This window comes from Lepidochelys olivacea, assembly GCF_965140295.1.
Source record: "Lepidochelys olivacea isolate rLepOli2 genome assembly, chromosome: 3".
NCBI lineage: Eukaryota > Metazoa > Chordata > Testudines > Cheloniidae > Lepidochelys > Lepidochelys olivacea.
Window position 1 is genome coordinate 106,338,517 of NC_140413.1, and position 15,031 is coordinate 106,353,547.

General features: G+C 39.0%; 1 protein-coding gene across 1 annotated transcript in view; it reads left to right on the forward strand.

Moving 5' to 3' along the window:
• The window catches only part of ARFGEF3 (ARFGEF family member 3), a 115,894-nt gene that overhangs the window by 41,260 nt on the left and 59,603 nt on the right, over window positions 1-15,031 (forward strand). The window contains exon 5 of the mRNA XM_084624378.1: window positions 8,798-8,866. Within this exon, the coding sequence (XP_084480504.1) occupies window positions 8,798-8,866 (69 nt within the window). The remainder of the gene's footprint in view (window positions 1-8,797; window positions 8,867-15,031) is intronic.

The following is a 15,031-nucleotide window of genomic DNA, read 5'->3' on the forward strand; positions in this document are numbered from 1 at the left end:
CATACAAGTACTGAAGTGCAATCTCTTTATCATGAAAGTGCAACTTACAAATGCAGATTTGTTGTTACATAACTGCACTCAAAAACAAGACAATGTAAAACTTTAGAGCCTACAAGTCCACTCAGTCCTAATTCTTGTTCAGCCAATCGCTAAGAGAAATCGCAAATTTGTGTACGTTTACGGGAGATAATGCTGCCCACTTCTTAATTACAGTGTCATCTGAAAGTGAGAACAGGCGTTCCCATGGCACTGTTGTAGCTGGCGTCACAAGATATTTACATGCCAGATGGCTAAAGATTCATATGCCTCTTCATGCTTCAGCCATCGTTCCTGAGGACACGCTCCATGCTGATGATGCTCGTTAAAAAAAAATGTGTTAATTAAATTTGTGACTGAACTCCTTGGGGGAGAATTGTGTGTCAGCTGCTCTGTTTTACCCGCATTCTGCCATATATTTCATGTTATAGCAGTCTCAGATGATGACCCAGCACATGTTGTTCACTTTAAGAACACTTTCACTGCAAATTTGATAAAATGCAAAGATGATACCAATGTGAGATTTCTAAAGATAGCTACAGCACTTGACCCAAAATTTAAGAATCTGAAGTGCCTTCCAAAATCTGAGAGGGACGAAGTGTAGAGCATGCTTTCAGAAGTCTTAAAAGAGCAAAACACTGATGCAGAAACTACAGAACCCGAACCACCAAAAAAGAAAATCAACCTTCTGCTGGTGGCATCTGACTCAGATGATGAAAATGAACATGCCTCGGCCCGCACTGCTTTGGATCGTTGTCGAGCAGAACCCATCATCAGCATGGACCCATGTCCTTTGGAATTGTGGTTGAAGCATTAAGGGACATATGAATCCTTAGCACATCTGGTATGTAAATATCTTGCAACACCGGCTACAACAGTGCCATGCAAACTCCTGTTCTCATTTTCAGGTGATATTGTAAATAAGAAGCAGGCAGCATTATCTTCTGCAAAAACGAACCTATTTGTCTGAGCGATTGGCTGAACAAGAAGTTGGGCTCATTGGACTTTGTTTTATTTTTGAATGCAGGGTTTTTTGCACATAATTCTACATTTGTAAGTTCAACTTCCTTGGTAAAGAGATTGCACTACAGTACTTCTGTATGGGGAACTGAAAAATTAATATTTTTACAGTGCAAATATTTGTAATCAAAAATAAATATAAAGTGAGCACTGTACACTTTGTATTCTGTGTTGTAATTGAAATCAATATATTTAAAAATGTAGAAAACATCCACAAATATTTAAATAAATGGTATTCTATTATTGTTTAACAGCACAATTAATATTTTTAATCGTTTGACAGCCCTAATAGATACAATTGCTCTGGGAAGAATTATTTTTTATTTCTTGGTTTCTAAGCAAATAAAATAAATATAAAAATAAAATCTCAACATTGTATTAGCAAGCATTTTCTCAAAATAGAACATCATAGCTGAGGTCCTAAAACTATTTCCTCAAGTTCACCACCCATAATCCCTTTCACTTTGAAAATTTCTGGGTCAGACCCGTGGTTTTTATGTGCCTGGTATAGCCTGGCTGCCAGGCACCAGTTCTGTTCGAACGCATGACGTAGAGTAGCCTTCAGGCTACCCTAAATTTTTCCAGCTGCTCACATCCGAACAGTCATTCTAGTAGGCTCAGCCATGTCTCCTCTTTAGCAGAATTGCTACTGTTAATCGTACACCAGGTAATATGGACTCTAAACAGACCACCCCAAGCTATATTATCACATACATACATGGGCCATATAAAAATACATTGGCACATTTTTACATAAGGGGTGTAATTGCAAATGACTTACCTTTTGATCGAGATCTATGTGACTTTCTTTTTTTTTCCTTATTACTTTCATATTTTTCTTGGATTCATGTAACCTCAGCTTTATTGTTTGTTTATTTGTGATCACAATAAAAAAAGAAAGAAAGACATGGTAGACATCCTTATAACATTTGCCCAGAGAATTGTTAGGATAATTTGGAAAGGTTCACTGACATTACTATTGTGACATTTATTGTGTGGTATGATAAAATGATCTTCATGCATCAGGAATACCTCTATCACATGTCAGAGAAATACCCAAATTAATATAATGTTTTGTCCACTATTGACTGCCTGTCAATGACAATCCCTTTCCTTACCCTGTCTTTTCTATCTCTTGCAAAATCTTTTTATTATATTCATTGCCTTTTAAAATAAACAATATTCAATAGCATTACAACAGGAGGAAACAAATTGCTTGTTTCTCTCTCTCTCAAATGTGATCCCCTTTGGAATATAGACGGTTATGTCCACCCAATGTAAAGTAGCTCAATGGTTTCTTTGATCCTTTCTATATTTTAAAATTTCCCCTTTGTTGGTCTGTTTTCTGCAATTTGCCGCTAGCTATTACTTTTTGCTTCTCTCATTTTTCTTTTTACTTCTTCCTGGTTGGTTTTACTACTCTTCCAATCACCCATCTTCTTGTATTTTTAAAAATCCTATTGTCCAGCTGTCATTTGCCTTTTTATCTCTTATTATCTGTATTAGTTTCTGTTGCCGTTATAGGACCAGATTCTAATCATGCTGAATCATACCTAATGCCATGGGTGGTTTTTTGGATACTCCTACTTAGTGGAACTACCCATGCAGTACTGCTCAACATGAGGAGCGGCACCAGAGTCTGGCTCTGAGTTTTTCCATTTGGGAATGGAATTCATTTGTCTGTCTTATAGGTTTTTCTTGTGATTGCTTTGGTTATGCTTGTAAGTTAACTGTCATTTAGTGTATGGAATAACACGATATATTCAAATATTGCTATAGCTGGTTAAGCAGAATACCTCATCATGGCTTTGCCAGTCAGCTTTTTATAATCCTCCCTACATTAGAGTATCGTAATTTTGAAGACAAAAGCCACTGCCAGAGCCATTAAAGAAACTTGTAAAATATCTATTAGGTGATTGCCCTAAATCACTGCCTTCCCGCCTACCCCTGTGCTACATAAGCAGAAGTTTCACACTTAAGTAGTTTTCAGCAGTAGTTTTTAGTCCAGTGAATTAGTGAGCATGTTCTTCTGGGAACATTCAGAATGTCATGTGACGTTATTCCACACCAAGTACGAGTCCTTGTCTGAAACCATGGTGCATTGATAACCCAGAACCAATTCCTACTGATAGCCAAGCCTTTCACAGCTGCTGATTCATGGGAAACCACTGTCTTCATCCTCCCCAGAATTAGAAGCTGCCATGATGTATACAATGATCCATGTAGAGTCATTAAGGCACTTCTTCATTTCTTTTGCCCTTGTTTTCCTTACAAGGCTAGAGAAACCTGTATGATCAGACTAACAGATATTCCATCAGCTATCAAGATGTTTCCTGGTTGTGTTTCTTTGCAGTAAGGTTCATATTTATTAACAGGTATTCAGATCCTAGCACTACAGAAAACCAGTCTCCATTCCCTTCCTTTCTCTCCACCCCTAAAAAATAATAATAATTAAATTTAATACCATAGGACCCTATTGGTCTTGTGGATATGGCACTGGACTGGGACTCGGAAGATTTGGTGTAACTTCCAAGCTCTGTCGCAGACATTCCTGTGGGACCTTGGGCAAGTCAGTTGATCTCCCTGGGTAACATTTTAAAAAGCACCTAGGTCTCATTGGACTTAAGTGCCTTTGGAATTCTTATCCTCTCTCACCCACTTTCCCCATCTGTAAAATGGGGGTAGTACTCACTTTCTCCCACTCATTATCTGATTGCAATGCATTTCAGGGTAGAAATTGCAATTCCAATTAAAGTGACCCTCTTTTTATACAGTAAAGTCCTTCTGTAAAAAGTGACTTTCAGTGTATTACAGAAAGCAATTATTTTTTCTCTTTGCCCATTGTGAAAACCCATCTGTGCATGCTGTTTGATATTGCCTTGTAATACCATTTGTATCCTGGGCTCTGGGGAGAAAGACAGTATTTCTTGTTCCATGATGGGCAGAGCTCCACCAATAATTAAAATGAACAGTTTTTATTATGGGTCACCCATTGCTAGAAATCTGATTTGATCAGAACCTTTACAAGATAATAGAACCTGTTTGACTTTGCAGGAATCACAGCAGTAACAATATTCCTTATTTATAAGATTGTTTCTTTTCAGGCTCTCCTAACTGTGTAAAGCTCCTTCCCTTTAGCTTCTCTTCTCATTGTACTTTACTATAAAGTCCCCTTTCTAATGTCCACCTTGATATATGAGAGAAGAACTGTTTTTTCTACAAAAGATGCCATTAGAAATTGCCTGGTGGTCTGTTTTACACTTTCACAGCCATTCATTGCTGAGGTAAAATGTCATGTCCCAGTGAAATGCACATTATTTCCTTTCAGTACAGAATCTGTCTGTGGTGTTTATGCTTGTGTTTAACATATTTAGTCTGTGGCTGGAGCGTGTTAGATGGTGAGAAGTATATTACTGTTTTTAGTAGATCTAAATAATCATTTGTAACGAACTAATAATTTGCATTTCTATAGCACCTTCCATCTGAGATCTCAAAGAGCATTCATGAACTAAGCCTCAGGTAGAGAACTCTTTTTATCCCCATTTTTGGACAGCTGAGGCACAGAGAAGTTACAGGTTACCTATGACTTGGCCAGGGTCACAAAAGAAGCCTGCAGCAGGTCTGGGAAAAGAATCAGAACCCGTGACTAGTCCTGGGTTTTAGTCAAAAGCCCATCTTTTCTATCTTAGGTCTAGTCTCCATAGAGTTGTAGAAATATAGGACTGGAAGGGACTTCAATGGGTCCTCTAGTCCAGTCCCCTGCACGGAGGCAAGACTAAGTATTACAGATTCTAGTTCATCCCTGACAAGTGGTTGTCTAAACTGTTCTTAAAAACCTCCCATGATGGTGATCCCACAACTCCCTGGGTAATTAGTTCCATTGATTAACTAACCTGACAGTCTGGAAGTTTTTTCCTAATGTCTAACCTAAATCTCCCTTGCTGCAATTTAAGCCAATTACTTCATGTCCTGTCCTCAGTGGTTAAGGAGAACAATTTATCACCCTCCTCTTTATAACAACCTTTTATGTACTTGAAGACTGATATTATGACCGCCCTCAGTCTTCTCTTCTCCCGACTAAATAAACCCAATTTTTTCAATCTTCCCTTATACGTCATGTTTTTTCTAGACCCTTAATTTTTGTTGCTCTTCTCTGGACCTTTTCCCAATTTCCTGAAGTGTGGTGCCCACAAGTGAACAGAATACTTCAATTGAGGCCTTATCAGTGCTGAGTAGACTGGAAGAATTACTTTTCATGTCTTGTTTACAACACTCTTGCTAATACATCCCAAAAGGATGTTTGCTTTTTTTGCAACAGTATTAAATTGTTGACTTGTATTTAGTTTGTGATCCACTATAACCCTCAGTTCTTTTTCTGCAGTACTCCTTTCTAAGCAAACATTCCTCATTTGTATTTGTGCAGTTGATTATTCCTTCCTAAGTGGAGTACTTTGTATTTGTCCTTATTGAATTTCATACTATTTATTTCAGACCATTTCTCCAGTTTGTCAAGATAATTTTGTATTCTGATTCTGTCCTCAAAAGGTTTTGCAACCCCTTCCAGTTTGGTACCATCTGCAAACTTTATAAATGTACTCTCTATGCCATTATCCACTTCATTTCTGAAGATATTGAATAGAACTGGACCCAGGACAGATCCCTGTGGTACCCCATTCATTATGCCCTTCCAGCTTGGCTGTGAACCATTGATAACTGCTCTCTGAATACAGTTTTCCAACCAGTTATGCACCCACATTATAGTAGGTTTGTCTAGGCTGTATTTCTCTAGTTTGTTTGAGAAGGTCATGTGAGATGATATCACAAGCCTTACTAAAGTTGAGATACATCCCATGTACTGCTTCCATCCTATCCACAAGTCTTGTTCCCCTCTATTAAGTGGGTTTGACATGATTTGTTTTGACAAATCCAAGTTGGCATACAGATTTTGTACACAGGAAACTATCTCAGTTAGGGATATAATTTCTTTTTACCAGCCTAACCCCTAGTGTGGACACAGTTATATCAGTATTGAAGTGCTTATACCAGTATAGCTTGTTCCCCTTAAGCACTTCTATACTGGTATCATTGCATCCGCACTGGGAGGCGGGGAGGGGAGGGGAGGGGAGGGACAACCTTAACTATATTGTTTTTGTCAGTAGACAAGGCCTTAGAAGACAGTAAGGCCCACAACCTGTGTGAGAGAATGGCTTCCCCACTCTGTTGTAAATCGAACCCCTACAAATTATTAAAATTCAAATCTACTTTTGCCTGAATTCCCTGTTATTTCAAAACATGTTTTCATTGTCACCTCTTCATCAGCAATCAGCTGATCACATTTGTCATGTTTTGTGTCTGACTCCAATACCAGAAACTGAGTCAGTTGCCAACTACTTAAGGCTCACTGGCATCTCTGGCAGGAAAGACTAGACACATTTCCTGCCTACTCAAACTGAAGCCACTTAAAGACAGAAGATGGAGAGAAAATTAAATGAGTGAAGAAATAGGAATCATCATTTCAGTAAGCAGAGCCTCATAAGAATACAGTTATGGGATAAATTCCCTTGTGTTTCACAGAATGTTCTGCAAAGCACGAAATCTTTTACAAAGGTATATTTGGCTAAGCTGCCATAAAAGAGCAGAGAAGTCACACAAAGCACACAAGGGGTACTGTGTGTCATTAGTGCCAGGGAAAACTGTACCTTACATTGATGTAAGGCCTTGTATTCTAAAGGGTACAATAGCACTTTGCAAATTGTGGACCAGATATTCAGATATGGGTGTTTAAGATGCACCTGCACACCTTTTAGAGACCTGTGGCATATGAAATATGACCTCTGTATCAGATAGGAACACAGGAATTGCCAGATCAGACCAGTGATCCATCTGGCAGTTCATCCTGTCTCCAGCTATGAGCAGTACAAAACATTTCAAGTGAAAGGTGCTATGAATCCAGTAGTGAACAGGTATGGAATATGTTTATGGCATACCAAATCATGTGCAGAATTCACCCATCAATGAAATGGGTATATCTGGATGGAGTATCTGAACTCTTCTGAATGTTACTTTCTTTTTTACAATATTCTTTATTATTTGTTTTGTGGGAGTGTTAAAGAGTACCATTTTCTCCTCTCTTTTTTTTTATCAACTTAGTGCTAAGGATGTGTGTCCCAGCACCCAAATTCAGGAGATGTTTTTGTCAAGATAAGTAAAATATGATACTGTTAATATCTTGAATGTACCCAGAGAGGGTTGTATTTCTTGGCAACACCAGGAAATAATGATACTGAGCAACTTGCATCTGATAATCTAAAGGCACTTTACAGACATTAAGCATTACAACATTTCATTATACATTAATGTGGTATATAGTACACTTAACATATATGTATTGGCTAACAAGGTTCAGCTTCTGGATCTTCCTGACTTGTTTGCAGATGTTTTTTTAAAATTGGGGTAGCTTGTTGGTAGGGCAAATTATAAATGCATGAAATCAAACTTGTCCATTTCTGTGCTCTGGTGGTGTTTAGAGTTACATCCCATATCGTTTTTAAAGATCCATCTTGTTTCTGAGCGCAAAGAACACACTCATTTTTCAGGCTGACAGGCAAGTGAATGCTTAGGAAGATACCGACATTTGTATGCTATGGGGAAAATGACACATTTTTCTACAGATGGGTTTTTCCTCTGTACCTGTAAGAGCTGACAGATGATGATCAAAGGATCCTTAGTGCTAAAGCTTAAATTCCCTGCACTTACCTTCAGTAATGGATGATTTTTGTGTCTGCTGCAAGCGAGCTGCATGGAGGAATCTTTCTCCCAGATGTGGAGTCTACAGTAAATATATATGGGGGGGAGGTGAGGGAGAGGAAAAACACCAGAGAGATGAAAAGCTATTTAAGCTAAAGGATAATGTTGGCACAGGAACAAATAATCATGAGCAAATTTAGGCTGGTTGGAAGAAGGTTTCTTTCTAGGTGTTGGTAGAGTGCCTTTTTTGATCCTTTAGACACGAGTGTAGTACAAATAATAATAAGATGAAAATATTGTCAGACAAAGGGATCCCTTTAAGCCTCCCCAGTCCTTTTCAAGACCCTCCCTTTTCTGTTTTCCTTCTTGGCAGGGATCTTTTGTGGATTAATTAAAGTTATTGATTGTAAATTTTTAATCTTGATTATATTGATGCCAATGCAAGGACTGGTTTCTAAATTGTTCACTGCTTTCTTTCATATTTATTTGCATGGCTGCTCACTTCCCATAGTATCTGAGTGCTTTACAGTCTTTTTAATGTGTTTATCCTGACACGATCCCTGTTAGGTAAGTTACAGATGGGGCACTAAGTCACAAAGAGACTAAGTGATTTTCCCCAGATGACACAGGAAATCAGTGGCAGGCCAGGGAATTGAACCAGGCTTTCTTAAGTCCCAGGCTAATATCCAAACCACTGAACCATCCTTCCTCTCTGAAAGATGTGTACATATAGAGCAACGTAACATCTGCGGTTGCGGTGACTTTCCTTTTTGGGTCAACGGACACAATTTTCCAAGTAGGAAGCAGTCAGCAATTTCATTGCCCTCCCCAACCCTAGTAATTGCTGCTGTGGAAAATGGAAGGAGTTGTGTCTAAAAGAGTATGATGAAGAAAAAGTAATTAGGAAACACAATAGACAATATAAAAACTCAACCACAAACTAGAAATGGTGGATGAAACTAAAGCTCTTGTGCTTCCCCCTCCTGTGTTCAAGGTTTTGCTCTGTATCACGTACACCTCCACATTTGACCTGAATGGAAGTTCAGTGCTAAAGATTGCTGAGGTGAGTGCCCTCCATCCCCCACTAACATTGCTTGTTTTTCTTGACCTGTTGCCACTAACTAGAATGTGCTTTCTATACATAGACTGGGATTGATTTAGTCAAAACAATTGCAGTTATTCTTAATGATTGATATTACCTGTGTTACTGTTTATTAGTCAACATGATTAGCAACCGCAGTGCTGACAGCTGTAGAAATGCACTGGAAGATGCACTTCCTATTCATGGAAATTCTTCTTAGTGGCTGCTGTGTATTACAATATTGTCTGTGTTTAAAACGTTGCATGTTTTGCTTTACCTTTCACAGTAATAACATTTTCTTCTTCAACTTTAAAACAACATGTAGGGCTAAATTCATATCTAGTGAAACTCCACCAAAGTCAATACAGTTATATCAGAGATGAGATTGACCTATAATGTGCATTGTTAGTGTGTCCCTTATCCCTGATGCCTCCAAGAAAAGGAATTATTACATCCCTAGATTTATTACGTTGTCCCACTGGCATTAATCAGTCTGCCCTTGTCCTCATTACATTTGTCTGGATTAAATTGTAAAAAGGGCTTTGGCAGCTAGAAAATGCACCTGCCGACAGCAGATCTGTTTATAAGTGAGCATTTTCAGACAAGTGCCCTATTTAGTTGCACAGTGAGTTTCAAGCAGTGAGCCTCTCATGTAGCCTGGAAGGAAGAAATGCATAGAAATACTCAGCCCTATTGCATGACAAGGGCTGTTGTGTATATAATATAGTATAAAATTATATTGAATTACACTGCATAGCGTTGAGGGGAATGTATACACACTCAACATGTATAATACAGCAATGAAAAGGTTTGTATGAAAATCCTTGGAAACCCCATGACATAACACCCCTCTGTTTTTACAGCACTTGTTAGCTGTTCTTTTCAGTAGTGGGGAATAATAAAAATAATTATTGTTTATTATTTTTGCATTGATAATTACAGATGGGGATATCAGTCTGTGTTCTGCTCTTATTTAAAAGGCAGCTTGGGAAGTTGCAAGTGAAATTAGTGAGCAGAGAAAGAAAATGACTAACAATTGCGAGTCAATGTCAGTTTTTCCTTGGTGCGTGAGGAAAAGAAAACCTGATGGAAGTGCCTCGCTTTACCTGGCAGTGGTAGCGTTTTATAAATCTGGGGATGAAATTGATCCTGTTGCTACCTAGAGTGGGGGGGAAGCATGGCAACTAAGAAAACTAGCTGTCTTACCATGGTAACCTAACTGCTAAAATGTCACTAATTGACTTTGCAGGCAGACGGATACAAAAATAGGTTTCAGAGTAGCAGCCGTGTTAGTCTGTAGTCGCAAAAAGAAATACAAAAATAGTCTCCATACAAAATGTTAAAACTCTCTAAGACAGTCCTAAAAACGTGCCATGTACAGAATACATTATAGTACTCATTTGGGCTGACTTGTGTAACTCATGGTTTCGCCCCTCTTGAGTAATGTTAGGAAATCCAAACTCATGAAGAGTAGCTTTTGTTTTCTAAGGGCTCTGTAGGAGCCTCTCTACTTGGGGCTGTAGCAAAAGATGTACTGGATCAGCAGCACCTGCCCCCTCCCTGCCCATGCAACCCCTTTTTTCAGGCTGTGCTAAACCCTGTTGCCCCAATCCCCCATACAGAGGCAAACTTACGGTTCCGTTCCGCTGCTGCAGCCTCTCTTTGGCAGACTTTTCACTGTGGAGGGCAGGAGCTGGTGAGAATTGAAGGTGAATCTAGCCCAATGTATCTATGAACTGTAGATAGATACATTAAGATACAATACACACTGGAAAAACGGTTTAATAGCTCCAGTATTTCAACCTTTGAGCTGCTACTTCAGGTAGTGGAAATCAATTGTCAGTGCTTCATGTTCTTTGTTCCCTGGGGACAAAGACTGTGAGCATTATCTGAAGTCATATTTTCTATTTCTGCTGTGCATTTTCAGATAACGATAGGCAAATGACACATGACTGTTTTCTCTTTAAAACACCCTGATAAATGCCAGCTTTGTTTCATGTTAAGTATTGGATTCTGCCATTGTTTAGTAGCTCTGCCATATCCTCATTCTTAAAAGGCCATGTCTACCCTTAAAACTTTTGCCAGTATAGTAAAGTCAATTAGGAGTGTGATTTTTTTTTTTTTTTTTTTTACCAGCAAAAGCCCGAGTGTAGATGTGTATATTGGACAAAAACGTTCTTTTGCTGGGTTAGTGCATTTTGTTCAGGGAATCAGTATCCGCTATACTAGCAAAAACCAGAATCAGCTCTGACTACATTAGGAGCGTTTGCTAGTATACCTATACAGAAAAGCACCTATAGACACCTTTTGGCTTTGTGATTCTGGCCCATACATGTTACAAAGGCTTTAACATTTGAAGCCCGAGGACTGTTCTCCCCTGCATCTGAACTCTTCCCAGTACTGGTGTGGTAACCCTTAGAGGACTGGATATGGCTCCCTGATTCAGCACTGGCCTGGCCCCAGCATCAGCCGCTCAAACTTATTCCAGTGGAGAATTGGCGTAGTTTTCTTCTGCCATGTGCCCGTTCTTCCTTCCTTCCTTCCTTCCCTGATGTGTCCCATACTAGGGTGGAGCTGGTGCTTGAGTCAGCTCTCCTGTCCCTGCTTATCTCTTGCCAATGGGGGTGCCCCTCCAATGGGAATTATCTTCTGGCGAGTTACAGCTAGAACCTGGCCACTTTGATCAGTCCATAATGGAGGCACCCCAAATTAGTGACTACATCTGAGCATTTTGGCCTTAACCTCAGCCTCAGTTTCCCCATCTTTAATCTGGGGGCCATAATGCTTATTAACCTCACTGGAGTTCTGTGAAGAGTAAGGAGATAATATTTGTGAAGCACTCTGACCATGAAGAGTGTTGTATAAATGGCTTAAATATTATTAGTGTTGAACCTACAGTCAACCTAGCTATGTCTAACTACAGACAATACCTTTAATGTTGGTCAGGCCCCTGCATGAAAGGTTATTTCATGCTTTGTGACTTGTTTATCTTCTTTTATCTATTCCCACCCATGTTTTGGGAGATTGTCTTGTTTAACCCATTGCATTGTTTTGTCTAATCCTTTGTGTTTTGCTTTCTTAGCTGTGTTTTGCATGTCACAAAGCTGGAAGCCCCCAAATGCATGAAATGATCAAAGTGTCCATTGCTCACCTCTTCAGTACCCTGTGCTCTCGCATTTTTGCTGGTGCATCCCCACCAATGACATTTCACAAGGTATCATGCTTGGCTTGCGAAACTGGAGCTCAGCTGAGCAACAGTGCTGCACGTTAACACACAAGGGACGGGGGAAGAAAAAAGGGGAAATCGATCCTGCTCTTTCCAGAAAGTCAGCCTGCCTTTAAGTTTAGTCTTTCCACAGTTCTTTCAGTACGTTGAATTAGATAAGAATATTACTACTCAAACCCTCACAGCAGACACAGTTCCTGTGACTGGTTCAGCCTCAGCAAGGTCTGAATTGCATGATTGTAAGTGGTCAATAGAATTTTGTATTCCTTGCCCACTGGAATTCTTGTGTGGTATAGGATGGCAACCTCTGGTCCACGTCTCCTTTTGAAAATGGCAGAAGAGTAAGGATTTTCTTGTGCTGTCAGAGGAGCATAAAGAGGAAATCACACTGGCTCAGCAACATAGCGCATTACACTATCTGTAAACTGAGACATTTCATATGTATTTCCTTAGGCTTCAGTCCTGTAATGGATCTGTATTGGCAGATCCCTGCTCCTCATTGAAGCCAATGATGTAATGCACAGTTCTGGGGTCTGATCATGAAGGTCTGATTACAGGATTAGAATGTACACTGTTCAGTGTAGGAATTCTGTATTTGTTTAGATGGTTTTCCTGTTATGAAGCACTGTGCACTATATAAATAACAGTAGTGATAGCTGCATGGCACCTTTTTACACATTTAAACTGCATTGACAGTCTGTGCAGTGTGAGACCTCATGCATCTATTTAATCTTCCTCACACATCTACTAGTTAAGATCATGCTGAATGAAATTCCTCACTTACCTTAGGAAATATAAGACACTCAAAGGTCAACAGATGCCCCAAAGGCCAAGATGAACTGTAGGTTCTGTCCATTATCTGATGCAAATGCCTTCAGCTTTATCAGGCTTTAATGTATTGTTAAGATGGGGACACATGCAAACCCGAGAAAGGAAATACTGATTTTGTCTTTATCTTGCCTCTGTCCCATAAGAGGCACAAAATATCACAGGCTACGTATAGTGTTCTCACAATGCTACACTGGGACATAACAGAGTGACTGGGATGAGAATGGTGCAAGAGCTATAGTTCATATTATTCCAGGGTGTAGCATTTTTGCTCACACAATTCACACTAATCAAGTATATTATATTTCTAACCAAGGAATTCAATCATGCTTTATTGTGCCCAAAATTTAGCATGAGGCAGAAATCTTAAAAGCATTAGCACCTCTTGGACCAGCTGGATATGTCTGCTGAAAGGAGCAGAGATGATAAATTCAAAGGGATTCTGGGATCTGGTCTTATTCTCCATTCTGTTATATTAAAAGTAATGCACATGGACAGCAGTTCCATTTTAAGCTTATTCCCTGTCCTTCTCCCACAGAAGTTAATGGCAACGCTCCCTTTGATTTCAGTAGGAATCGGATCAGGCTCTTGATTGTGTACATAGCCGCATTGATTAGTCCATATAATGAGCTAACCACCTTTAAATTTTCATTTAAAATTTAAAAGCTGGACTTCCTCCTCATTAGGGAAATATAAGTATCTAAAACAAGAAAACATTTTTATTCCATCTATGCTCCTATACTTTGAAAAAGGACAACCAGTTAAATTCAAATTTTCTTTAAAAAGATGTCTGTACAGGATATACCAGTTGTATATTAATCTGTGTACATACAGTATATGTAGTTTCAGAGTAACAGCCGTGTTAGTCTGTATTCGCAAAAAGAAAAGGAGTACTTGTGGCACCTTAGAGACGAACCAATTTATTTGAGCATAAGCTTTCGTGAGCTCAAATAAATTGGTTAGTCTCTAAGGTGCCACAAGTCCTCCTTTTCTTTTTGAGTATATGTAGTGTTGTTCCTTATCTCTCTATGACTGGAGGGGTGTTAACAGGCCACTTCACCTTGAAATAAGTATTAACTGCTTATGTGAAACAATCTGTTCCATCTTGTATTTAGCTAAGACACAGAGTACGTTTCCCAGACCTGAAGAAGAGCTCTGTGCAAGCTTGATAGCTTGTCTCTCTCACCAACAGAAGTTGGTCCAATAAAAGATATTACCTCACACACCTTGTGTATCTCTACACACAGCATATGCAGAATGTATGTATTCATTTGCCAGGATGACTTTACAGAGGAGTTATAACCCTCAGAGATGACTGTATGCTAGAAATGCTGACAAATCTGAATGACCACACCCTGAAGAGTACAACAGGTAGTGTTACGAACCCATGTACATAAAGGCTGACTGAACTTGTATGAATAACTTCACAGCCATAGACAGAATCACAGAGTTCAACATATGCCAAAGTGTGTGGAGTTGCTCCTTTGGATCACAATTTATTAATAAGTTTGTGTTAAACAGTCTGGTTCCAATCCCATGATAGGGATTACAGGAGGTGCTAATTACCTCATATCTCAAACCAGAGGCTGCTGAATCAGAAATGACAACACAGTAATTACAAACTCTTCTTGAGATAAACACCACCTAAAAGAAATCTGGTAAAGGACATTGCACCCAGCATAATACCATATCCTCAGCATTCCATTTCATTTTGATAACTCTCTGCAAAACATTGTCTTTGGGCAGAGTCCAAGAATGGAAAAATTCAATCCTAAAGATGAAAGTTTTCAAAAGTTACGAGCAGCTGAAAATGTAGTTAGAATGGAAACTCTGATTCAATGTGAACTATAGCAGTCACTCTCACTATAATAAAACTAAACAGATACAATTTTTTTCCATTTATGGGCACCAAAAGGCTATTGGACACTGTAATAAACCTAAATTAAAACTGATTTACAATGAACAATCAAGATGCCTAGTTGCATCCTAGTAGCAGAAGCTGTCTGAAAATCCCCAACATATTACTCATACAAAAAACCCACACAAATAACAATTTACGCAAATAATCTAAAAAGAAACAACAAAAACCTTTT